The sequence below is a fragment of the Bombina bombina genome, chromosome 6 (genome assembly GCF_027579735.1).
Source record: "Bombina bombina isolate aBomBom1 chromosome 6, aBomBom1.pri, whole genome shotgun sequence".
In the NCBI taxonomy this organism is placed as follows: Eukaryota; Metazoa; Chordata; class Amphibia; order Anura; family Bombinatoridae; genus Bombina; species Bombina bombina.
In genome coordinates this window covers 1,105,791,549-1,105,816,949 of record NC_069504.1, presented here as the reverse complement: position 1 = coordinate 1,105,816,949, position 25,401 = coordinate 1,105,791,549, and the positions used below count along the sequence as shown (strand labels likewise).

Genomic DNA, 25,401 nt, shown 5'->3' with positions numbered 1-25,401 from the left:
AACCTTATGTGTGCTGTTGTCATGGAAGGAATCCGCCCCCATAACACTTGACAGGCATGTATTGATATAGGTGCCCAATAGATTAATCGTACATGGGCCTCTCCCTAAGTGTTACTCTCATAATCATCGTGGGGATATATTCAGTAATTTGTGCAACTAAATAAAGAGGCTAAATGTGATAAAAATATACTAAATATAAAACACATAATGTTCAAAGTGGGCTCACGTTATGCTGTGTACGTATGAGACAATAAAGACATGGCCAATAATCAGATAGTGTGAGATTGTTGGTCTCCCCCTATTACAGCGTCATGATTAATAGACTGCCGGTAAGCAGTCGTGAAATTGTTAAATAATGTGTATAGTGAATGAAAGTAAAAATGTGTTGACGAAAAAGAAAAGATGAGAATGTTCATAAAATAAATATGCAGTGTGAGCTAGCTGATCATGATCATTATTTAGTGGTCAATATTTGAACAATTGTGTAATGGAAAAAAAGTGTTAAAGATGCAGAGGAATGTATTAACATTTCCTAATCTCATGAGAAAAGATGAGAATGTTCATATAATATGCAGTGTGAGCTAGCTGAAGAACTTTTCTCCCCAAAACAGCCTCAGACGAAGCAAAAGTATAAAATTTGGAAAATTTGGAAAAAGTATGAAGGGAGGACCAAGTCGCAGCCTTACAAATCTGTTCAACAGAAGCATTGTTTTTAAAAGCCCACGTGGAAGCCACAGCTCTAGTAGAATGAGCCGTAACCCTTTCAGGAGGCTGCTGTCCAGCAGTCCCATATGCCAGGCGGATAATGCTTTTCAGCCAAAAAGAAAGAGGTAGCCGTAGCTTTTTTGACCCCTACGTCTTCCAGAATAAACAACAAATAAAGAAGATGTTTGACGGAAATCCTTGGTCGCTTGTAAGTAAAACTTCAAAGCCCGCACCACGTCCAAGATATGTAACAGACGCTTCTTCTTAGAAGGATTAGGACACAAAGAAGGAACAACAATTTCCTGATTAATATTCTTATTTGAAACAACCTTAGGAAGGAATCCAGGTTTAGTACGCAAAACCACATTATCAGAATGGAATATAAGATAAGGCGAATCACATTGTAACGCAGAAAGCTCAGAAACTCTTTGAGCAGAAGAGATAGCAACTAAAAACAAAACTTTCCAAGATAACAGCTTAATATCTATGGAATGCATGGGTTCAAATGGAACCCCTTGAAGAACATTGAGAACTAAATTCAAACTCCATGGCGGAGCAATAGGTTTAAATACAGGCTTGATTCTGATTAAAGCCTGACAAAAAGACTGAACGTCTGGGACATCCGCCAGACGCTTGTGTAGTAGAATTGACAAAGCAGAAATTTGTCCCTTCAAGGAACTAGCTGATAATCCCTTCTCCAATCCTTCTTGGAGAAAGGACAAAATCCTAGGAATCCTAACCCTATTCCATGAGTAGCCCTTGGATTCGCACCAATAGAGATATTCACGCCATATCTTATGGTAAATCTTTCTAGTGACAGGCTTGCGAGCCTGAATCAAAGTATCAATGACCGACTCAGAGAATCCCCGCTTAGATAAGATCAAGCGTTCAATCTCCAGGCAGTCAACTGCAGAGAATTTAGATTTGGATGTTGGAACGGACCTTGAATGAGAAGGTCCTGTCTCATGTCTAAGTTTTCACGGTGGCAGAGAGGACATGTCCACTGTTCAATAATCCCCCTCAGGAGATATTAACCTCTGATTCCATAAAGATAAAGGAGTCCCACTGTGACCCTGTCTTCTATCGTTAACGTGTGTAAAAAATGAAACAATTTTACCGGATCTATGCCGTGGAACAGTAACACGGTCCTTCAAGTCTGACAGATTGTAGCAGCGCTTCTGACATTGACTTGAGTGAAGAAAGCAGGCAGCAAAACTCGTCAACGCCGATTGCTTAAGGAGCTGTTAATATGTCTAGATGGTTTTGCAGAAAGACTCTCCCTGCATCTCCAGACTAACTTTCATCAATGCTCTCACTGAGAGGCTGACAAGACTACTTAAAACTCCAGTCCCATCTCGAAGGGCAGATACCCTTCCTAAGGAACTACTCCGAAATCTTCTGACACTTCTCTGCCAACCTCCTGTGATGAAAGGCAAAGAATGACTGGGGGATGAGGAAAGTGGGTGAGGAATTTAAGCCTTTGGCTGGGGTGTTTTTGTCTCCTCTTGGTGGCCAGGTTCTGTATTTCCCACAAGTAATAAATGCAGCTGTGGATTCTCCCTGTATTAAGAAGAAAAATTCTATTTCACTACTATAGACACAATGTCACGTCATTTTTAATTGAAATTAGATATTTTAAAATTGATTTCTCAGTGTACTTAGTGGTTGCTTTCAGTTGCCTCTCTAAACTAAAACATGCAAACAAAGTAAAAAGTGCTATAAGCAGATAGGTTTCACTCAAACTAAAGAATATAAGCATCACTCACCTTAATGGCATTATTCAGAAGCCGCTCTTGATCTTCAAGCTGTCTATGTTCATTCTTCAATTCACTGCCTTTCTTTAATAACTTTCTCTTTTCTTCTTCTTTGACTGTTGGAAAGCAAAGATTAAAATGTTGATAAATATATATGTGTTTTGACTAATTAAAATGTATAGTATATATATATATATATATATATATATATATATATATATATATATATATATATATATATATATATATATATATATATATATATATATATATATATATATATATATATATATATGTTCCACAGAAAAAAGTATGATATCCAAAGCATAAAATAATTGCCTTATTTAATGATAATTTGTGCACTAGACATTGAACATTTTTAATATAAAACTAATTTTAGCTTAATTTTGCCTAAAACTTTAGCCGAGATTTTAGTAAAGCATATATATATATATATATATATATATATATATATATATATATATATATATATATATATATATATATATATATATATATATATATATATATATATAACATAATTTATGTAAGAACTTACCTGATAAATTCATTTCTTTCATATTAGCAAGAGTCCATGAGCTAGTGACGTATGGGATATACATTCCTACCAGGAGGGGCAAAGTTTCCCAAACCTTAAAATGCCTATAAATACACCCCTCACCACACCCACAATTCAGTTTAACGAATAGCCAAGAAGTGGGGTGATAAGAAAAAAGTGCGAAAGCATATAAAATAAGGAATTGGAATAATTGTGCTTTATACAAAAAAATCATAACCACCACAAAAAAAGGGCGGGCCTCATGGACTTTTGCTAATATGAAAGAAATGAATTTATCAGGTAAGTTCTTACATAAATTATGTTTTCTTTCATGTAATTAGCAAGAGTCCATGAGCTAGTGACGTATGGGATAATGACTACCCAAGATGTGGATCTTTCCACACAAGAGTCACTAGAGAGGGAGGGATAAAATAAAGACAGCCAATTCCTGCTGAAAATAATCCACACCCAAAATAAAGTTTAATGAAAAAACATAAGCAGAAGATTCAAACTGAAAACGCTGCCTGAAGTACTTTTCTACCAAAAACTGCTTCAGAAGAAGAAAATACAACAAAATGGTAGAATTTGGTAAAAGTATGCAAAGAGGACCAAGTTGCCGCTTTGCAAATCTGATCAACCGAAGCTTCATTCCTAAACGCCCAGGAAGTAGAAACTGACCTAGTAGAATGAGCTGTAATCCTATGAGGCGGAGTCTTACCCGACTCAACATAGGCAAGATGAGTTAAAGATTTCAACCAAGATGCCAAAGAAATGGCAGAAGTTTTCTGGCCTTTCTAAAACCGGAAAAGATAACAAATAAACTTGAAGTCTTTCGGAAAGACTTAGTAGCTTCAACATAATATTTCAAAGCTCTAATAACATCCAAAGAATGCAACGATTTCTCCTTAGAATTCTTAGGATTAAGACATAATGAAGGAACCACAATGTCTCTACTAATGTTGTTGGAATTCACAACTGAGGTAAAAATTCAAAAGAAGTTCGCAACACCGCCTTATCCTGATGAAAAATCAGAAAAGGAGACTCACAAGAAAGAGCAGATAATTCAGAAACTCTTCTGGCAGAAGAGATGGCCAAAAGGAACAACACTTTCCAAGAAAGTAATTTAATATCCAATGAATGCATAGGTTCAAATGGAGGAGCTTGAAGAGCCCCCAGAACCAAATTCAAACTCCAAGGAGGAGAAATTGACTTAATGACAGGCTTTATACGAACCAAAGCTTGTACAAAACAATGAATATCAGGAAGAATAGCAATCTGTCTGTGAAAAAGAACAGAAAGAGCAGAGATTTGACCTTTCAAGGAACTTGCGGACAAACCCTTATCTAAACCATCCTGAAGAAACTGTAATATTCTCGGTATTCTAAAAGAATGCCAAGAAAAATGATGAGAAAGACACCAAGAAATATAAGTCTTCCAGACTCTATAATATATCTCTCTGGATACAGATTTACGAGCCTGTAACATAGTATTAATCACAGAGTCAGAGAAACCTCTTTGACCAAGAATCAAGCGTTCAATCTCCATACCTTTAAATTTAAGGATTTCAGATCCTGATGGAAAAAAGGACCTTGAGACAAAAGGTCTGGTCTTAACGAAAGAGTCCACGGTTGGCAAGAGGCCATCCGGACAAGATCCGCATACCAAAACCTGTGAGGCCATGCCGGAGCTACCAGCAGAACAAACGAGCATTCCTTCAGAATCTTGGAGATTACTCTTGGAAGAAGAACTAGAGGCGGAAAGATATAGGCAGGATGATACTTCCAAGGAAGTGATAATGCATCCACTGCCTCCGCCTGAGGATCCCGGGATCTGGACAGATACCTGGGAAGTTTCTTGTTTAGATGAGAAGCCATCAGATCTATTTCTGGAAGTTCCCACATTTGAACAATCTGAAGAAATACCTCTGGGTGAAGAGACCATTCGCCCGGATGCAACGTTTGGCGACTGAGATAATCCGCTTTCCAATTGTCCATACCTGGGATATGAACCGCAGAGATTAGACAGGAGCTGGATTCCGCCCAAACCAAAATTCGAGATACTTCTTACATAGCCAGAGGACTGTGAGTCCCTCCTTGATGATTGATGTATGCCACAGTTGTGACATTGTCTATCTGAAAACAAATGAACAACTCTCTCTTGAGAAGAGGCCAAGACTGAAGAGCTCTGAAAATTGCACGGAGTTCCAAAATATTGATCGGAAATCTCACCTCCTGAGATTCCCAAACCCCTTGTGCCGTCAGATACCCCCACACAGCTCCCCAACCTGTAAGACTTGCATCTGTTGAGATTATAGTCCAGGTCGGAAGAACAAAGAAGCCCCCTGAACTAAACGATGGTGATCTGTCCACCATGTCAGAGAGTGTTGTAAAATCGGTTTAAAGATATTAATTGAGATATCTTTGAGTAATCCCTGCACCATTGGTTCAGCATACAGAGCTGAAGAGGTCGCATGTGAAAACGAGCAAAGGAGATCGCATCTGATGCGGCAGTCCTAAGACCCAACATTTCCATGCATAAGGCTACCAAAGGGAATGATTGTGACTGAAGGTTTTGACAAGCTGATATCAATGTTAAACTTCTCTTGTCTGACAAGGACAGAGTCATAGACACTGAATTTATCTAGAAACCTAAAAAGGTTACCCTTGTCTGAGGAATCAATGAACTGAATGGTAAATTGATCCTCCAACCATGAATTTGAAGAAACAACACAAGTCGATTCGTATGAGATTCTTCGAAAATGAGAAGACTGAGCAAGTACCAAGATATCGTCCAAATAAGGAAATACCAAAACCCTATTCTCTGATTACAGAAAAAAGGGGCACCGAGAACCTTTGAAAAAAATTCTTGGAACTGAGGCTAGGCCAAACGGTAGAGCCACAAAACTGGTAATGCTTGTCTAAAAAGAGAATCTCAGACACTAAAAGTGATCTGGATGAATCGGAATATGCAGATACACATCCTGTAAATCTATTGTAGACATATAATGCCCTTGCTAAACAAAAGGCAGGATAGTCCTACAGTAACCATCTTGAATGTTGGTATCCTAACATAACGATTCAATAATGACAGATCCGGAACTGGTCTGAAGGAATTGACCTTCTTTGGTACAAATGAAGAGATAAAATAAAACCCCAGCCCCTGTTCCAGAACTGGAACTGGCATAAATACTCCAGCCAACTCTAGATCTGAAACACATTACAGAAATGCTGAGTCTTTGCTGTGTTAACTGGGACACGGGAAAGAAAAGAATCTCTTAGCAGGAGGCCTTAACTTGAAGCCAATTCTGTACCTTTCTGAAACAATGTTTCTGAAACCAGAGATTAAGAACGGAATTGATCCAAATTTCTTTGAAGAAAACGTAATCTGCCCCATACCAGCTGAGCTGGAATAAGGGCCGCACCTTCATAGGTACTTAGGAGCTGGCTATAGGTTTCTATAAGGCTTGGATATATTCCAAACTGGAAATAGTTTCCAAACTGATACCGCTCCTGAGGATGAAGGATCAGGCTTTTGTTCCTTGTGAGGAAAGGAACTAAAATGATTATTTACCCTGGAAAGAAAGGGAAAGCAAAGATGACTTAGAAGACATGTCAGCATTCCAAGTTTAATCCATAAAGCTTCTCTAGCTAAAATAGCTAGAGACATATACCTGACATCAACTCTAATGATATCAAAAGATGGTATCACCAATAAAATTATTAGCATGTTATAGAATAATAATAATGCTATAAAATTATGATCTGTTACTTGTTGCGCTAAAGCTTCTAATCAAAAAGTTGAAGCTGCAGCAACATCCGCTAAAAATATAGCAGGTCTAAGAAGATTACCTGAACATAAGTAAGCTTTTCTTAGAAAGGATTCAATTTTCCTATCTAAAGGATCCTTAAATGAAGTACTATCTGCCGTAGGAATAGTAGTACATTAGCAGGAGTAGAGATAGCCCCATAACCTTAGGGATTTTTGTCTCAAAAAACTCTAATCTGTCAGATGGCACAGGATATAATTTGCTTAAACGTCTAGAAGGAGTAAATAAATTACCCAAATTATTCCATTCCCTGGAAATTACTTCAGAAATAGCATCAGGGAGATAAAACACTTCTGGAATAACTACAGGAGATTTAACAACCTTATTTAAACGTTTACATTTAGAATCAAGAGGACCAGAATCCTCTATTTCTAATGCAAATAACACTTCTTTAAGTAAAGAACGAATAAATTCCATCTTGAACAAATACAAAGATTTATCAGCATCAACCTCTGAGACAGAAACCTCTGAACCAGAAGAACCATTATCAGTATCAGAATGATGATGTTCATTTAAAAATTCATCTGAAAAAAGAGAAGTTTTAAAAGATTTTTATGTATACTAGAAGGAGAAATAACAGACATAGCCTTCTTAATGGATTTAAAAAATAAAATCTCTTATGTTATCAGGAACACTCTGAAAATTAGATGTTGACGGAACAGCAACAGGTAATGTAACAGTACTAAAGGAAATTTTATCTGCATTAATAAGTTTGACATGACATGCAATACAAATAACAGCTGGAGAAACAGATACCAAAAGTTTATAGCAGATACACTTAGCTTGGTAGCTCCAGCACTGTGCAGTGATTTTCCTGAAGTAACTTCTGACTCAGTTGCAACGTGGAACATCTTGCAATATGTAAAAGAAAAAAACAACATATAAAGCAAAATTGATCAAATTCCTTAAATGACAGTTTCAGGAATGGGAAAAAATGCCAAAGAACAAGCTTCTAGCAACCAGAAGCAATAAAAAATGAGACTTAAATAATGTGGAGACAAAAGTGACGCCCATATTTTTTCGCGCCAAATAAGACACCCACATTATTTGGCGCCTAAATGCTTTTTGGCGCCAAAAATGACGCCACATCCGGAACGCCGACATTTTTGGCGCAAAATAACGTCAAAGAATGACGCAACTTCCGGCGACACGTATGACGCCGGAAACGGAAATAGAATTTTTGCGCCAAAAAAGTCCGCGCCAAGAATGACGCAATAAAATGAAGCATTTTCAGCCCCCGCGAGCCTAACAGCCCACAGGGAAAAAGTCAAATTTTAAGGTAAAAAATGTTAAATTAAAATGCATTATCCCAAATATGAAACTGACTGTCTGAAAAATAAGGAAAGTTGAACATTCTGAGTCAAGGCAAATAAATGTTTGAATACATATATTTAGAACTTTATAAACAAAGTGCCCAACCATAGCTAGGAGTGTCACAGAAAATAAGACTTACTTACCCCAGGACACTCATCTACATATAGCAGATAGCCAAACCAGTACTGAAACGAGAATCAGCAGAGGTAATGGTATATATAAGAGTATATCGTCGATCTGAAAAGGGAGGTAAGAGATGAATCTCTACGACCGATAACAGAGAACCTATGAAATAGACCCCTTAGAAGGAGATCACTGCATTCAAATAGGCAATACTCTCCTCACATCCCTCTGACATTCACTGCACGCTGAGAGGAAAACCGGGCTCCAACTTGCTGCGGAGCGCATATCAACGTAGAATCTAGCACAAACTTACTTCACCACCTCCATCGGAGGCAAAGTTTGTAAAACTGAATTGTGGGTGTGGTGAGGGGTGTATTTATAGGCATTTTAAGGTTTGGGAAACTTTGCCCCTCCTGGTAGGAATGTATATCCCATACGTCACTAGCTCATGGACTCTTGCTAATTACATGAAAGAAATATATATATATATATATATATATCCTCCATTAGATAATTAGATTACAACACATTTCAGGATTGTGCTGTCCCACAGAAAGGAGTTGTTGCTGTCTCTATATAAATACAAATATTCATGCAGAACCACAGAAGGCCCATCATGTTGCTTTATAAGCCTATTTTTTGAAGGTGTGGTAGCAAGATATGTAAGAGTTGTGGCCATGCCTTAGTTAGTAAAACATTCAAGTATATGGTGACAAAGAATGAATATGGGATTGAGTCCTATTTTAATTGTGCTTCTAGCTATTTCATTTATTTGGATTACTAGCATCCTTTGTGAGATACAATATACAGGACAAATGAGACCCCTAAAAGAGTGTGTAGGAGCATCTCAGGGATATAGGCAGGCCTAACTTAAATACCGTCATAGCAAGACACTTTCAGGATTTACATTAATGTGAGAAGTAGCTTCAGAATTCAGAGTATTGAGCAAATTAAAAACCAAGTGAAAGGAGGGAATAGAGAATTTTTATTAGACAGACGTCTAACACTTTAAAAGTTTGAATAAAGAATTGGATGTTTGCTTGTTTTATTAATCCCGTGTGGTACACACAAAGTTAAAAGTGGAGTGAAAGGGGTTAATTGTAGCTACAGAATTTTACAGTGCTATACAAATAAATGTTAATAATCATTGAAACTATTACAGCCCTATTATTAAGCGCCTAGCAGGCACAAAACACATCTTACTGTGTCTCTGCTGCTACTTGTAGTGGTGATTTATGTTTTTGTACATTTGTTTTTAATGGACTTTAACAAAGATGTCTTTATTTTAATCCATCAATGTGAAAAGTGTTGTAAATGTCATCATGTTGAAGTTACCTGTTTTGTGTGTCACATAGGATTGAACAATAGCAACTGTTCCAGTCCATGGCAGATTATCTTTCTTTAACACCTGATTAGAAAGAAAAAAAAGATAATGCAACAAATAAAGACAGTGCCACATTTTCAGTGTAAAACAGAAAAATTAAGAGGCAAAAGATGCATTTAAAGATAAAGGGACAATTTAGAAAATAAAATTTGAATTTAATATTAACTAAGACTAAGAAAAGTCCTGGTAATTTATCAGGTTACACTAAGAGCCAACACTAAAATTATTTAATTGTACTAGTTTCCCTCCAAAAGGTGGTTACGGATATAAACAAGCAAACCATATATACAGCCAGAATGAAGTTTAAAAAGAGAGGGTGGAGGTAAAAGCAGGCTTTTTTTTCATCTTACCACTAAATCCTTTTGCTAAATTCCTTTTTTCACATTCAAGTTGACTGCACATAAAAACAGGAGATGACGTGTTACATTGGGTTAATTACTCCTCCAGTTCTAATATTAAGCCAAAAGAGGAAGTGGAAAAGGAGCGTTAAAGGAAAAGTCCGATCAAATAGAGCAAGCCACGAAGGAAGGTTCTTCATATGCTATTCCTCAGAATGTAAGGAAAAAGTTTAAACTATAAGTGAACAATTTCGGTTTTACTGCCTGCTCATCGTGACAGCATAATAAAGAAGTACTCATTCACCGTGAACTGGTGGAGCAAAATCAGTAGAAAATAAAAGCCTTTGGGAGGTCTCCAGTGGAAGACAGATGGTGTTAATCTAATGTAAAGGTGTTGTAGTTTTGTATATATGCAAGATGGCCTCACAACTATTTTTCAGATTTGGACCAAGGAGGGGAGAACGATTTCAAAGTTCTGCTACCACCTTTAGGAGAAACTCAGGAACCATACAAAAGTTAAAGCCTTCAGAGCAAACAAAAAAAAAAGCACAGGCTAAAATGGAGGATAATGCAGAGCCCTAAGGGGAAAAGGTTATACACTCTTGATGGAGGTTGGGGTAAAAAAAATACAGACAGACAATCTAGTACCTAAAGAAAACATTTGAAATCCAAGTGTAGGGTCAGGATGTATTACAAAAGCCAAGTTTGGCCATTGTAGAACTTAAGAATTACTTTCTTTCAGCAGCGAAGTAAAAGGATTTGGGAGAACTAGCAAGTAAAGCCCATGTTAAAAGTTATTTTGGTTTGTGAGGGTGTTATTGGTAGTGTTTTAAAAACAAAAGATTTAGTAACAAAGCTGACTGTTCTTGGCATGCAAGTCTGGATAGTAGAATGAACCCTGAAAGAGAAGTGCTTACTGGAAGAAAGGATAAGCAGATGGAGTTTTTTTTTTTTTTTAAAAAAACAATCAAATCTCAACTAGAATGAAGGGGGTGGTGCCCTGGACATCCAGGCTCAGCTTGCAAAAGAACCTCATAACAGACAATGGCAATATTTAAGGAATGGTCAGTGGTCCCCTGAAAGGTTGATTCTGGATCATGGTCAAGGACTCACAGACTTGGTACTTAGTCTTGGTTGTGCATTTTGAGGGTTAATCACGGTTCTGCTGTATTGGCAAAGACTAGAAAGATAGGCTAGACAAATTGAGGAAGTTAAATGGTCAATATTTAAAAATTAAAAAACTGCAATGTATTAAAAAAAAAAACAAAAAAAAAAACACACACATCCTTTGCCATTTCCATGCTGTCTTTACTTATATATTACGATGTGTGAAAGTCAAGGAATTTTGGAAAGGACCAAAAGTGAGTAACATTAAAACGCAAAAGTGGTGACAGACTTCCATTTAAAAATGAGAGATGAAGTACTTCCTTGTAGCAGTCCACATAAAACGATTATATAGATCTAGCCCAGAATCCAACATTCACTATCATATGAGGGACCTAGGAGTTTTTTTATTAATACCTAAATATTATTCATGTCAGCTTAAATGGTGTGCCATACTATAGATAAGGGTCAAATTCACAAGTAACAAACTGAGGGGGAAGGGCCATTAGGAGAGACAAAGGTACTTAAGACCCAATGATCTAAAGCCGCCCTCTTTGGCAAAAATATCTATTAAATATCGTCAGTAATGTAAGGTTCCTCAAAGAAGTTTAGAAATGCTAATTTACACTTGATACCCATTAATCTCTTTATACAGGGTTTTAGATGTAAAGAAAAGTTTCATACAATAGAATATAATGTTCAAAAACAAAGCCAAAGTTTTATTTTATCAGTTTCAACATAACAGCCCAGAACTCAAAATGTCTCAAGCAGTTCAGTGCTATATTGGCATTTCTTACTTGACTCAAAGTGGCAATCACTTAATCTGAAAAACCTTTTTGAGACAAAATTAGGAGTTCAATGGAAGAAGGGACCTTTTTGGAAATGCTCAGATCATGCAATGATAGCATTCTGCCCAAGTCAGAATGAAGACAACCTCTCATCACTAAGGCACCTTCATGAGTGATGTAGGCAACTGCTGTGAAATAGTCTGACTGAAACCTCAGAAAAGAATCCTGTCGTAACAGGGGTCAGCTCTGGAGAGCCCTGAAGACTGCACAGAGTTCCAAGATGTTGATCGAGATAACTCTCCTCCCGAGGTCACCAAACAACCTGTACTCCCTGAGAAACCCTTTCTGCGCCCTTGCCCAGCAGGCCATCTTCCATGATGATTACCACCCAATTTGGATCAAGAAATAAGGCTCCCTGGATTAATAAGTGGTGCTTTTCCCACCAAAATAGATTGTCTTGTCTTGAACTCTAAAGAGATCTTCTGAGACAGGTTATGGTAATTTCCATTCAAAAGTTGCCACATTTGATGCTGCAAAGGACATAAATGGAATCTGGAAAAAGGCGTGTCATCCGAGGCTGCTACCATGAGATAAAAACTACTTCCATGCATTGAAGCACTCTTGGAAGAAATGTTTGTTGGAGAAGGTAAGAAGCCTTTAGTAATTTGAATCTGCAAGCATCTGTGAAATATTCTCACTATTACAGAGTCTATGAAGAAACCCAGAAAGGCAACTCTGGTTTGTTGTAGTAGAGTGCTCTTCAGGAGGTTGTTTATCCAACCATGAGAACAAAGGAACTGAAGAACTATGTTCATATGAACCTGATCCATCGGAAAGGAAGTAGCCTGTACTAGGTCATCTAGATAAGGAGCTACAACAATGCCCTAAAGCTCTGAATATGGAAAAAAGAGCTACGAGAACCTTTATAGAAATTCTTGGTGCGGTTTCCAGACCAAATGGGAGTGCTACAACCACAAAATAGTAATGCCTATTTAGAAAGGCAGGTGTAAGGAATTTTATATGATCTTTGTGAATAGGGATATGCAAATAGTCATCTTTCATGTCTATTGTAGACTTGAACGGACCCTCCTGCACTAAAGGTAATAAAGTGCAAATAGTCTCCACTTTGAAAGTTGGAGGTTTTACAACCAAGATCAGTCCCTTATTTATTTGGGACAGTGAAAAAGTTTGAATAGAACCCCTAATTCTGTTCCTCTATGGGGAATTTCTTAAAGGGAAGCTTCTTGGGAAATAAGGTCGCCACCATACAGTAGCTGCAAATACACAAGCTACACTAACAGCTGGACGAAACGTATATCCTGCCAGCTAAAAAGATCTTTTGAGGAAACCTTCAGGTTTTCAGTTTTCTGTCTACTGAATTCTTAAAACAGGTACCATCCTCTTAAGGAATAGTAGTCTGCCTAGCGGAGATAGCACTGTCCACCTTTGGAATAGTCTCCCATACCCCCATTTTTTTTAAATAAATTTGAGGGTAAAGGAAACATGTCTGAATTCGGCAGCACAAACAAAGGGAATACCTAGATTGTTCCATTCCTTGCTTATTAGCTCAGAAACCAATTAGGAACTGGGAAGATAGAAGGCTTCTTTGGGGATGCCTTAAAGAATTAAATCACTTATTATTATTATCAACAGATTGCAAAACTTCCCACAATAGAGCATGAATGTGTTCCAATTTGAAATGAAGACACACATTTTCAGCTACTTTGTCAGAAAACATAATTGATGCTTACCGGATAAATTATTATCTTTGTTGGCAGTAAGTCCACGAATTCATTACATATGGAAAATACAACACCTGGCCACCAGGAGGAGACAAAGACACACCAAGCAAAGCTTCAAATATCCCTCACACATCCCCTAAACTCCAAGCAATTCAAGGAAAAAGTAGAGAGATACAAAGGGTACAGAGGTGCCAAAAGACGGCTGCAACAACAGAATTTCAGGGCGGGTTTGTCGAATCTCACTGCTAAGAAAGGTCTTTCTCATTACCCATGAGAAGGACACGAATGAATAGGGAGGGAAGATAGCCACTTTCTGCCAACCTATTAGTAGACGAGAATTACTGGGAGGGTAGGGGAAGTGGGAGGGATATTTGAAGCTTTGCTTGGGGTGTCTTTGCCTCCTGATGGTGGCCATGTGTTGTATATGTGTACTCTTACTGCTATTAGAAAGAAAGGGGGCCCTGGGTTTCTGAATAATCGTCAGAGGAGGATTCAGTTTCAACTGAATCCCGGACAGTACATGGAACCTAGACAGCTATTTAGGGATGTCCCAGATGAGCCCAGGGACTGTGAAGGATGATCTTCAGCCCTATGCATGCGTTTAACTGGTGGATTCATGCTGATCTTTAGCTGTGAAATAGAGTGAATGTACTGTTTTATGGTAGGAGGCAGATTCCTAAAACTGTCCTGGGGATAACCCTGGTGGGTATCAAACCCCTGAATGCTGCTAAAATGCAATACAGCATGAACCTGTCTAGCATTAGACTCAGCACATAGGTTGCAATGCTGAATAGAACGACACACCAACACTTCCTTACAGAAAAACACCTTTAAGAAGGGGTTATCAGATTGCCCCTCTAAAGTATCATCGTTATGCCCTAAGACCTTAGCTGCAACACTTTGCTATATAATGATTTTGAATAGTAAGTACAGACTAGAAACTAAAATTAAATAGCAACACATTAATACTATATAAAAGGCACAGAAAGGGTCAACACACAAATGTTGGCGCAATCTAATACTGAAGTCTCTAGAAGGGAATGAATTGGGTACTGTCTCTTTAAAAAGGAATATATGTGTCTTAAAGTGTAATGGTTACAGTAATTGTGCATGTCACAATTTTTAATGAAAAAACTATTTATGCTAAACAATTTATGCTTACCTGACAAATTTATTTATTTATTTCCGGATATGGCGAGTCCACGGCTTGAGTAATTACTGTTGGGAATATCACACCTGGCCAGCAGGAGGCGGCAAAGTTTCAATCCCTTATCCACAACCCCCAGTCATTTGACCAAAGGGAAATGGAGAAAAAGGAGTAACACAAGGTGTAGAGGTACATGAGGTTATAGTCAAAAGAACAACTGTCTTAAACTAAAGGGTGGGGCCGTGGACTCACCATATCCTGAAATAAATAAATGTATCAGGTAAGCATAAATTTTGTTTTTCTTTCCTAAGATATCGTGAGTCCTCGGCTTGAGTAATTACTGTTGGGAACCAATACCCAAGCTAGAGGGCACAGATAAATAGGGAGGGACAAGACAGGCAGTTCTAAACAGAAGGCACCACCACTTGAAGAACCTTTCTCCCAAAAAGGGATCAAATTTGGAAAAAGTATGTAGAGAAGACAAAGTTGCAGCCTTGCAAATTTGTTCCACAGAAGCTTCATTTTTAAAAAAACCCAAGACGAGGAAACAGCTTTTGTGGAATGAGCCGTAATTCTCTCAGGAGGCTGCTGTCCAGCAGTCTCATAACCCAAACGAATTATACTTCGTAACCAAAAAGAAAGTAGTAGCAGTAGCTTTCTGACCTTTACGTTTCCCAGAGAAACAGACAAAGAGGGCAGAGGACTGGCGAAAATCCTTAGTCGCCTGTAAGTAGAATTTAAGAGCACATACAACATAAAAATTGTATAACAAACGTTTTTTAAAAGAAGAAGGATTAGGACAAAGAGGGAACAAAATTTCCTGATTGATATTTCTATTAGAAACAACCTTAGGAAGGAAACCTAACTTAGTACGAAGAACCGCCTTATCAGCATGAAAAATAAGATAAGGGGAATCACACTGCAGAGCTGAAAGTTACAAGACTCTTCGAGCAGAAGAGATTGCAACAAGAAACAAAACCTTCCAAGATAACTTAAAGGGACAGTCTAGGCCAAAATTAACTTTCATGATTCAGATAGAGCATGTAATTTTAAACAATTTTCCAATTTACTTTTATCACCAATTTTGCTTTGTTCTCTTGGTATTCTTAATTGAAAGCTTAACCTAGGAGGTTCATATGCTAATTTCTTAGACCTTGAAGCCCACCTCTTTCAGATTGCATTTTAACAGTTTTTCACCACTAGAGGGTGTTAGTTCACATATTTCATATAGATAACACTGTGCTCGTGCACGTGAAGTTATCTGGGAGCAGGCACTGATTGGCTAGACTGCAAGTCTGTCAAAAAAACTGAAAAAAGGGGCAGTTTGCAGAGGGATAGATACAAGATAATCACAGAGGTTAAAAGTATATTATTATAACTGTGTTGGTTTTGCAAAACTGGGAAATGGGTAATAAAGGGATTATCTATCTTTTAAAACAATAAAAATTCTGGTGTAGACTGTCCCTTTAATGTCTATGGAATGCAACGGCTCAAACGGAGCCAGCTGTAAAACTTTAAGAACAAGGTTAAGGTACCAAGAAGGAGCAACAGACAGGTCTGATTTTGACCAAGGCCTGACAAAAAGATTGCACATCTGGCACATCCGCCAAACGTTTATGTACTAAAACTGATAAAGCAGAAATCTGACCCTTCAGGGTAAAGACTGACAATCCCTTCTCCAGGCCTTCCTGAAGAAAAGATACAATTCAAGGAATACTAATTCTACTCCAAGAGTAGCCCATGGATTCACACCAAGATATTTACACCATTTCTATGGTAAATCTTTCTAGTAACAGGCTTGCGAGCCTGAATCAGTCTCAATGACCGACTCAAAAAAAACACGCTTAGACAGAATTAAGCATTCAATCTCCAAGCAGTCCGCTTCAGAGAAACGAGATTTGGATGAACGAAGGGACCCTGAATCAGGAGGTCCTTCCTCAGAGGTATTCTCCAAGGTGGGAGAGATAACATCTCCACTAGGTCTGCAAACCAGATCCTGCAAGGCCACACAGGGGCTATTAGAATTACCAACGCCCATTCCTGTTTGATATGAGCAATGACTCGTGGAAGGAGAGCAAACTGAGGAAACAGGTATGCCAACCTGAAAACCCAAAGAACTCTTAACCTTGAATAATACATTGAAAGCTTGGCGTTCTGAAGGGACTCCATCAAATCTAACTTAGGCATCCCCACATTTGAGGACTAAGCTGGAAAACATCTCCGGATGGAGTTCTCACTTCCCGGGATGAAAAGTCTGTCTTGCTCAGAAAATCCGCTTCCCTGTTGTCTACTTCTGGAATGTGGATGGCAGATAGACAGCAATTGTGGTAATCTGCCCACTAAAGAATCTGAGTAACCTCCTTCATGGCTAAGGAACTCCGAGTTCCTCCCTGGTGATTGATGTAAGCCACAGAGGTTATGTTGTCTGACTGGAACCTAATAAACTGGGCTGAGGACAACTGAGGCCAAGCCAATAGAGCATTGTAAATCGCCCTCAACTCCAAGATGTTGATGGGAAGAGCAGACTCCTCCCAAGTCCAAAGGCCCTGAGCTTTTAACAAGTTCCAGATTGTTCCCCAGCCCAGCAGGCTGACGTCCGTGGTCACGATCACCCAGGATGGTCTCCAAAAGCATCTGCCTGGAGACAGATGTTCCTGAGAAATCCACCACGGGAGAGAATCCCTTGACGACTGAACTCTAAATCTGCATGGTCGCCATTCCATTGTCTGAGCATGCACAACAGGACAGCTCTCAAATGGAATCGAGCAAAAGGAACGATTGTCCATGGAAGCCACCATCAGACCGATTACCTCCATACATTGGGCCACTGAAGGATGAGTAGTAGCCTGAAGAGAGAGGCAAGAGGAAATTATTTTGTTTTTCCTGACCTCTGTCAGAAAAATCTTCATCAATAGAGAATCTATTATAGTCCCTAAGAACACTACTCTTGTAGCAGGGGAAAGGGAGCTTTTTTCTAGATTCACATTCCATCCGTGGGAACGAAGAAAAGAACAATATCCCTGTTTGAGATTTTGCTTGATGAAAAGATGGCCCCTGAACCAATATGTCTTCCAGGTAGGGTGCCACAGCAATTCCACGCGAAAGGATCACTGCCAAAAGAGCGCCCAGAACCTTTGAAAAAATTCTGGGAGCCGTGGCTAGACCAAACGGAAGGGCCACAAACTGGAAATGTTTGTCCAGAAAGGCAAATCTCAGGAATTTGCAATGGTCCCTGTGAATAGAAACATTAAGATACGCATCCTTTAGGTCTATGGTTGTCATGAACTGACCCTCTTGTACTAAAGGAAGAATGGAGTGTATAGTCTCCATCTTGGAGGATGGAACTTTGAGAAACTTGTTTAGACACTTCAAGTCTAGAATGGGACAGAAAGTTGGGCCATCTCGAATCCAGGCTTGAGAGAACTGAGAAAGTCTGCCCCCCACCTGATCCGATCCCGGATCGGGGGCAAATCTTTCATGCTGAATTGGAATAAGCTGCGGGTTTCTTTGATTGTTTCCCCTTTTCCAAGACTGATTGGGTTTCCAAGAGGACTTGGATTGTTTCTGCTTGGAAGAAGGGGAAGGCTTTCCTCTGAAGTTACGAAAGGAACGAAAATTACTCCGACGTCCTTTAGGCCTATTCTTATCTTAAGGTAAATAAGACCCTTTTCCACCCGTAATATCAGAGATAATTTCTGCCAAACCGGGTAAAATCAAGGTTTTGCCTTGTAAGGAATCGCTAGAAGCTTGACTTTGGAGGAAACGTCCGCAGACCAGGATTTCAACCATAATGCCCTGCGGGCTAGGACAGCGAAACTAGAGGTTTTAGCTCCTAGTCTAACAACCTGTAAAATGGCATCTGCAATAAAGGAATCGGCCAACTTAAGAGTTTTAATCCTATCTTGAATTTTATCCAAGGAAGTCTCTACTTGAAGAGAACCAGACAAGGCGTCGAACCAATAAGATGCCGCACTAGTCACGGTGGCAATACTTTTTCAAATAAGCCTCTAGCTTCTTGCCCATCGGATCCTTAAAAGAGCAGCTATCCTCAATAGGAATAGTGGTTCTCTTAGCCAGAGTGGAAATGGTCCCTTCAACTTTGGGTACAGTATACCAAGGATCTTTAATGGAGTCCTCAACATTTAAAAACAAAATTTATGCTTACCTGATAAATTTATTTCTCTTGTAGTGTATCCAGTCCACGGATCATCCATTACTTGTGGGATATTCTCCTTCCCAACAGGAAGTTGCAAGAGGATCACCCACAGCAGAGCTGCTATATAGCTCCTCCCCTAACTGCCATATCCAGTCATTCGACCGAAACAAGCCGAGAAAGGAGAAACCATAGGGTGCAGTAGTGACTGTAGTTTAATTGAAATTTAGACCTGCCTTAAAAGGACAGGGCGGGCCGTGGACTGGATACACTACAAGAGAAATAAATTTATCAGGTAAGCATAAATTATGTTTTCTCTTGTTAAGTGTATCCAGTCCACGGATCATCCATTACTTGTGGGATACCAATACCAAAGCTAAAGTACACGGGTGATGGGAGGGACAAGGCAGGAACTTAAACGGAAGAAACCACTGCCTGTAGAACCTTTCTCCCAAAAACAGCCTCTGAAGAAGCAAAAGTGTCAAATTTGTAAAAGGTATGAAGCGAAGACCAAGTCGCAGCCTTGCAAATCTGTTCAACAGAGGCCTCATTTTTAAAGGCCCAGGTGGAAGCCACAGCTCTAGTAGAATGAGCTGTAATCCTTTCAGGAGGCTGCTGTCCAGCAGTCTCATAGGCTAAACGGATTATACTCCGAAGCCAAAAAGAGAGGTTGCCGAGGCCTTTTGACCTCTCCTCTGTGCAGAGTAAACAACAAACAGGTTAGATGTTTGACAAAAATCTTTAGTAGCTTGTAAGTAAAACTTCAAGGCACGGACTACGTCTAGATTATGCAAAAGACGTTCCTTCTTTGAAGAAGGATTAGGACACAATGATGGAACAACAATCTCTTGATTGATATTCTTGTTAGAAACCACCTTGGGTAAAAACCCAGGTTTTGTACGCAGAACTACTTTATCTGAATGAAAGATCAGATAAGGAGAATCACAATGTAAGGCAGATAACTCAGACTCTTCGAGCCGAGGAAATAGCCATCAGAAACAGAACTTTCCATAATAAAAGTTTGATATCGATAGAATGAAGGGGTTCAAATGGAACCCCTTGAAGAACTTTAAGAACCAAGTTTAAGCTCCATGGGGGAGCAACAGGTTTAAACACAGGCTTAATCCTAACTAAAGCCTGACAAAATGCCTGAACGTCTGGAACTTCGGCCAGACGCTTGTGTAAAAGAATAGACAGAGCAGAAATCTGTCCCTTTAAAGAACTAGCTGATAATCCTTTGTCCAAACCTTCTTGGAGAAAGGACAATATCCTAGGAATCCTAACCCTACTCCATGAGTAATTCTTGGATTCACACCAATGAAGATATTTACGCCATATCTTGTGGTAGATTTTCCTGGTGACAGGCTTTCGTGCCTGTATTAAGGTATTAATGACTGACTCGGAGAAGCCACGCTTTGATAGGATCAAGTGTTCAATCTCCATGCAGTCAGTCTCAGAGAAATTAGATTCGGATGATTGAAAGGACCTTGTATTAGGAGGTCTTGTCTCAGAGGCAGAGTCCATGGTGGAAAGGATGACATGTCCACCAGATCTGCATACCAGGTCCTGCGTGGCCACGCAGGCGCTATCAGAATCACTGATGCTCTCTCCTGTCTGATTTTGGCAATCAGTCGAGGGAGCAGAGGAAACGTTGGAAACACATAAGCCAGGTTGAAGAACCAAGGAGCTGCTAGAGCATCTATCAGTGTCGCTTCTGGGTCCCTGGACCTGGATCCGTAACAAGGAAGCTTGGCGTTCTGGCGAGACGCCATGAAATCCAGTTCTGGTTTGCCCCAACGATGGACCAATTGAGCAAACACCTCCGGATGGAGCTCCCACTCCCCCGGATGAAAAGTCTGACGACTTAGAAAATCCGCCTCCCAGTTCTCTACGCCCGGGATGTGGATTGCTGATAGGTGGCAAGAGTGAGTCTCTGCCCAGCGAATTATCTTGGAGACTTCTGACATCGCTAGGGAACTCCTGGATCCCCCTTGATGGTTGATGTAAGCCACAGTCGTGATGTTGTCCGACTGAAATCTGATGAACCTCAGTGTTGCTAACTGAGGCCAAGCTAGAAGAGCATTGAATATTGCTCTTAACTCCAGAATATTTATTGGGAGGAGTTTCTCCTCCTGAGTCCATGAACCCTGAGCCTTCAGGGAGTTCCAGACTGCACCCCAACCTAGAAGGCTGGCATCTGTTGTAACAATCGTCCAATCCGGTCTGTGAAAGGTCATACCCTTGGACAGGTGGACCCGAGATAACCACCAGAGAAGAGAATCTCTGGTTTCCTGATCCAGATTTAGTAGAGGGGACAAATCTGTGTAATCCCCATTCCACTGACTGAGCATGCATAATTGCAGCGGTCTGAGATGCAGGCGCGCAAATGGCACTATGTCCATTAAGCCGATTACTTCCAAGCACTGAGCCACCGTAGGGCGCGGAATGGAGTGAACAACAAGGCAAGCATTTAGGAGTTTTGATAGCCTGGACTCAGTCAGGTAAATTTTCATTTCTACAGAATCTATAAGAGTCCCTAGGAAGGAAACCCTTGTGAGAGGAGATAGAGAACTCTTTTCTTCGTTCACTTTCCACCCATGCGACCTCAGAAATGCCAGAACTATCTCTGTTTGAGACTTGGCAATTTGAAAGCTTGACGCCTGTATCAGGATGTTGTCTAGATAAGGAGCCACCGCTATGCCGCGCGGTCTTAGAACCGCCAGAAGGGAGCCCAGAACCTTTGTAAAAATTCTCGGGGCTGTAGCCAACCCGAAGGGAAGAGCTACAAATTGGTAGTGCCTGTCTAGAAAGGCAAACCTTAGGAACCGATGATGATTCTTGTGAATCGGAATGTGAAGGTAGGCATCCTTTAAGTCCACTGTGGTCATGTACTGACCCTCTTGGATCATGGGTAAGATGGTCCGAATAGTTTCCATCTTGAATGATGGAACTCTGAGGAATTTGTTTAAGATCTTTAGATCCAAAATTGGTCTGAAGGTTCCCTCTTTTTTGGGAACCACAAACAGATTTGAGTAAAAACCCTGTCCTTGTTCAGTCTGCGGAACTGGATGGATCACTCCCATTACTAGGAGGTCTTGCACGCAGCGTAGGAATGCCTCTTTCTTTATCTGGTTTGCAGATAATCTTGAAAGGTGAAATCTCCCTTGTGGAGGAGAAGCTTTGAAGTCCAGAAGATATCCCTGAGATATGATCTCCAACGCCCAGGGATCCTGAACATCTCTTGCCCACGCCTGGGCGAAGAGAGAAAGTCTGCCCCCTACTAGATCCGTTGCCGGATAGGGGGCCGTTCCTTCATGCTGTCTTGGAGGCAGCAGCAGGCTTTCTGGCCTGCTTGCCCCTGTTCCAGGACTGGTTAGATTTCCAGGCCTGCTTGGCTTGAGCAAAAGTTCCCTCTTGTTTTGAAGCAGAGGAAGTTGATGCTGCACCTGCCTTGAAATTTCGAAAGTTAGACTGTTTGGCCCTTGATTTGGCCCTGTCCTGAGGAAGGGTATGACCCTTACCTCCAGTAATGTCAGCAATAATTTCTTTCAAACCAGGCCCAAATAAGGTCTGCCCCTTGAAAGGAATGTTGAGTAATTTAGACTTTGAAGTCACGTCAGCTGACCAGGATTTAAGCCATAGCGCCCTACGCGCCTGGATGGCGAATCCGGAATTCTTAGCCGTTAGTTTAGTCAAATGAACAATGGCATCGGAAATAAATGAGTTAGCCAGCTTAAGTGTTCTAAGCTTGTCAATGATTTCAGTCAATGGAGCTGTATGGATGGCCTCTTCCAAGGCCTCAAACCAGAATGCCGCCGCAGCAGTGACAGGCGCAATGCATGCAAGGGGCTGTAAAATAAAACCTTGTTGAATAAACATTTTCTTAAGGTAACCCTCTAATCCATTGGATCTGAAAAAGCACAACTGTCCTCAACCGGGATAGTGGTACGCTTTGCTAAGATAGAAACTGCTCCCTCCACCTTAGGGACCGTCTGCCATAAGTCCCGTGTAGTGGCGTCTATTGGAAACATTTTTCTAAAAATAGGAGGGGGGGAAAACGGCACACCGGGTCTATCCCACTCCTTATTAATGATTTCTGTAAACCTTTTAGGTATTGGAAAAACGTCAGTACACACCGGCACTGCATAGTATTTATCCAGTCTACACAATTTCTCTGGCACTGCAATTGTGTCACAGTCATTCAGAGCAGCTAACACCTCCCCAAGCAATGCACGGAGGTTCTCAAGCTTAAATTTAAAATTAGAAATATCTGAATCAGGTTTCCCCGAGTCAGAGATGTCACCCACAGACTGAAGCTCTCCGTCCTCAGGTTCTGCATATTGTGACGCAGTATCAGACATGGCTCTTACAGCATCTACGCGCTCTGTATCTCGTCTAACCCCAGAGCTATCGCGCTTGCCCCTAATTTCAGGCAATCTGGCTAATACCGCTGACAGGGTATTATCCATGATAGCAGCCATGTCCTGCAAAGTAAGCTATGGGCGTCCCCGATGTACTTGGCGCCATATTAGCGTGCGTCCCTTGAGCGGGAGGCAAAGGGTCCGACACGTGGGGAGAGTTAGTCGGCATAACTTCCCCCTCGACAGAACCCTCTGGTGACAATTCTTTTATAGATAAAGACTGATCTTTACTGTTTAAGGTGAAATCAATACATTTAGTACACATTCTCCTATGGGGCTCCACCATGGCTTTTAAACATAATGAACAAGTAGTTTCCTCTGTGTCAGACATGTTTGTACAGACTAGCAATGAGACTAGCAAGCTTGGAAAACACGATTAAACATGCCAGCAAACGTTTTATATTGCACTTTTATAAGAGTATGTATCTCTGGTAATAAGCCTGATACCAGTCGCTATTAAATCACTGTATTTAGGCTTAACTTACATTAATCCGGTATCAGCAGCATTTTCTAGCAAATTCCATCCCTAGAAAAATTTTAACCTGCACGCCATTCCCCCTCTGAAGTTACCTCACCCCTCAGACATATGTGAGAACGGCAGTGGATCTTAGTTACTTCTGCTAAGATCATAGAAAACGCAGGCAGATTCTTCTTCTAAATGCTGCCTGAGATGAAATAGTACACTCCGGTACCATTTAAAAATAATAAACTTTTGATTGAAGAAAGAAACTAACTATAATACACCACTCGCCTCTTACTACCTCCATCTTTGTTGAGAGTTGCAAGAGAATGACTGGATATGGCAGTTAGGGGAGGAGCTATATAGCAGCTCTGCTGTGGGTGATCCTCTTGCAACTTCCTGTTGGGAAGGAGAATATCCCACAAGTAATGGATGATCCGTGGACTGGATACACTTAACAAGAGAAATGGGAGACCGGGTAAAAGACATCCCTGGTTTCTCCCATTCCTGTAAGAATCTCCTTAGCATGGTCCGGCACAGGAAAAATCTTTGAAGTAGAAAGTTCATTAAATAAACTATTGAGTTCTTAGGAGTGACAACGACAGGGGTATCGGAGTCATCTAAAGTAGCTAAAACCTCCTTTAATAATACACTAAGGTGTTCAAGCTTAAATCTGAAGGATACCACCTCAGTCTCAGAAGAAGGAATTATACTGTCTGAATCTGAGATTTCACCCTCAGAAAGTTCCGATGTATCTTGCTTATCAGACTTATGAGAAAGGGCAACTTGGGAAGCAGAACTGAGGACAGGCACCGTACTTTCTAAGTTTCTAGATTTCCTCTTGTGTTTTCCCTGTAATCTGGGAATGGCAGTTAATGCCGCATATACCGCTGAAGATACCTAGGCGCAATTTCTGCCTTTAAATAAACTCCACTAGGTGTTATAGAGGAACCGCAGGGCACTGCATGTGACACCATTGAGGCTTGGGACGTAGCAGGAGAAAGCTGAGGTATTATTTTAACAGCATCATCCTGAGAGACATTAGGCTCAAAAATTTTACCTTTATTTTGCAAGGTTTTCTTGACACAACACATGTACAAAATTGCATAGGAGCTGCAATTTGTGCATCTCAACATAATTCATGAAAATGAATTCATGAGAGCAGGCTCTTGCTCCATATCAGACATGTTGTGAAACAGTTAATAAACTTGTACAGATAAGTTCCAAAGATTTTAATATTCAATTAAAATAAGCCAAGGAAAAAATACACTTTAAATTTTTTTTTTTTTTTCAAACATAACTATTGTATTATTCCAAGCCTCTGTCTATTAAACATGTGTCGCTATACATATTATAACATTGGTAAATTATAGTGACACCAAGCACCGTTAATGCCTGTTACTGAGTGAATAAAAAGAGTAGAGTTCTGTCTTTAGCCTTCTCCGGTCCTCACCAGTACCTGCTCACGCTTTGGTGCCAAAAGAACAGGCTTGTGCTTGTCCATGAGGGAGCTGGTGAAGGCTACATTCTCATTGAGGATGTATGGTAGTCCAGCGATTAAGAACATATGGTCAGTCGCTCTG

General features: G+C 40.1%; 1 protein-coding gene across 1 annotated transcript in view; it reads right to left on the bottom strand.

Moving 5' to 3' along the window:
- Nucleotides 1–25,401, bottom strand: part of PHF21B (PHD finger protein 21B) — a 292,696-nt gene that overhangs the window by 12,756 nt on the left and 254,539 nt on the right. The window contains exons 10-11 of the mRNA XM_053719698.1: nucleotides 9,617–9,689; nucleotides 2,472–2,575 (exon numbers count right to left, since the gene is read on the bottom strand). Coding sequence (XP_053575673.1) covers nucleotides 2,472–2,575; nucleotides 9,617–9,689 — 177 coding nt within the window. The remainder of the gene's footprint in view (nucleotides 1–2,471; nucleotides 2,576–9,616; nucleotides 9,690–25,401) is intronic.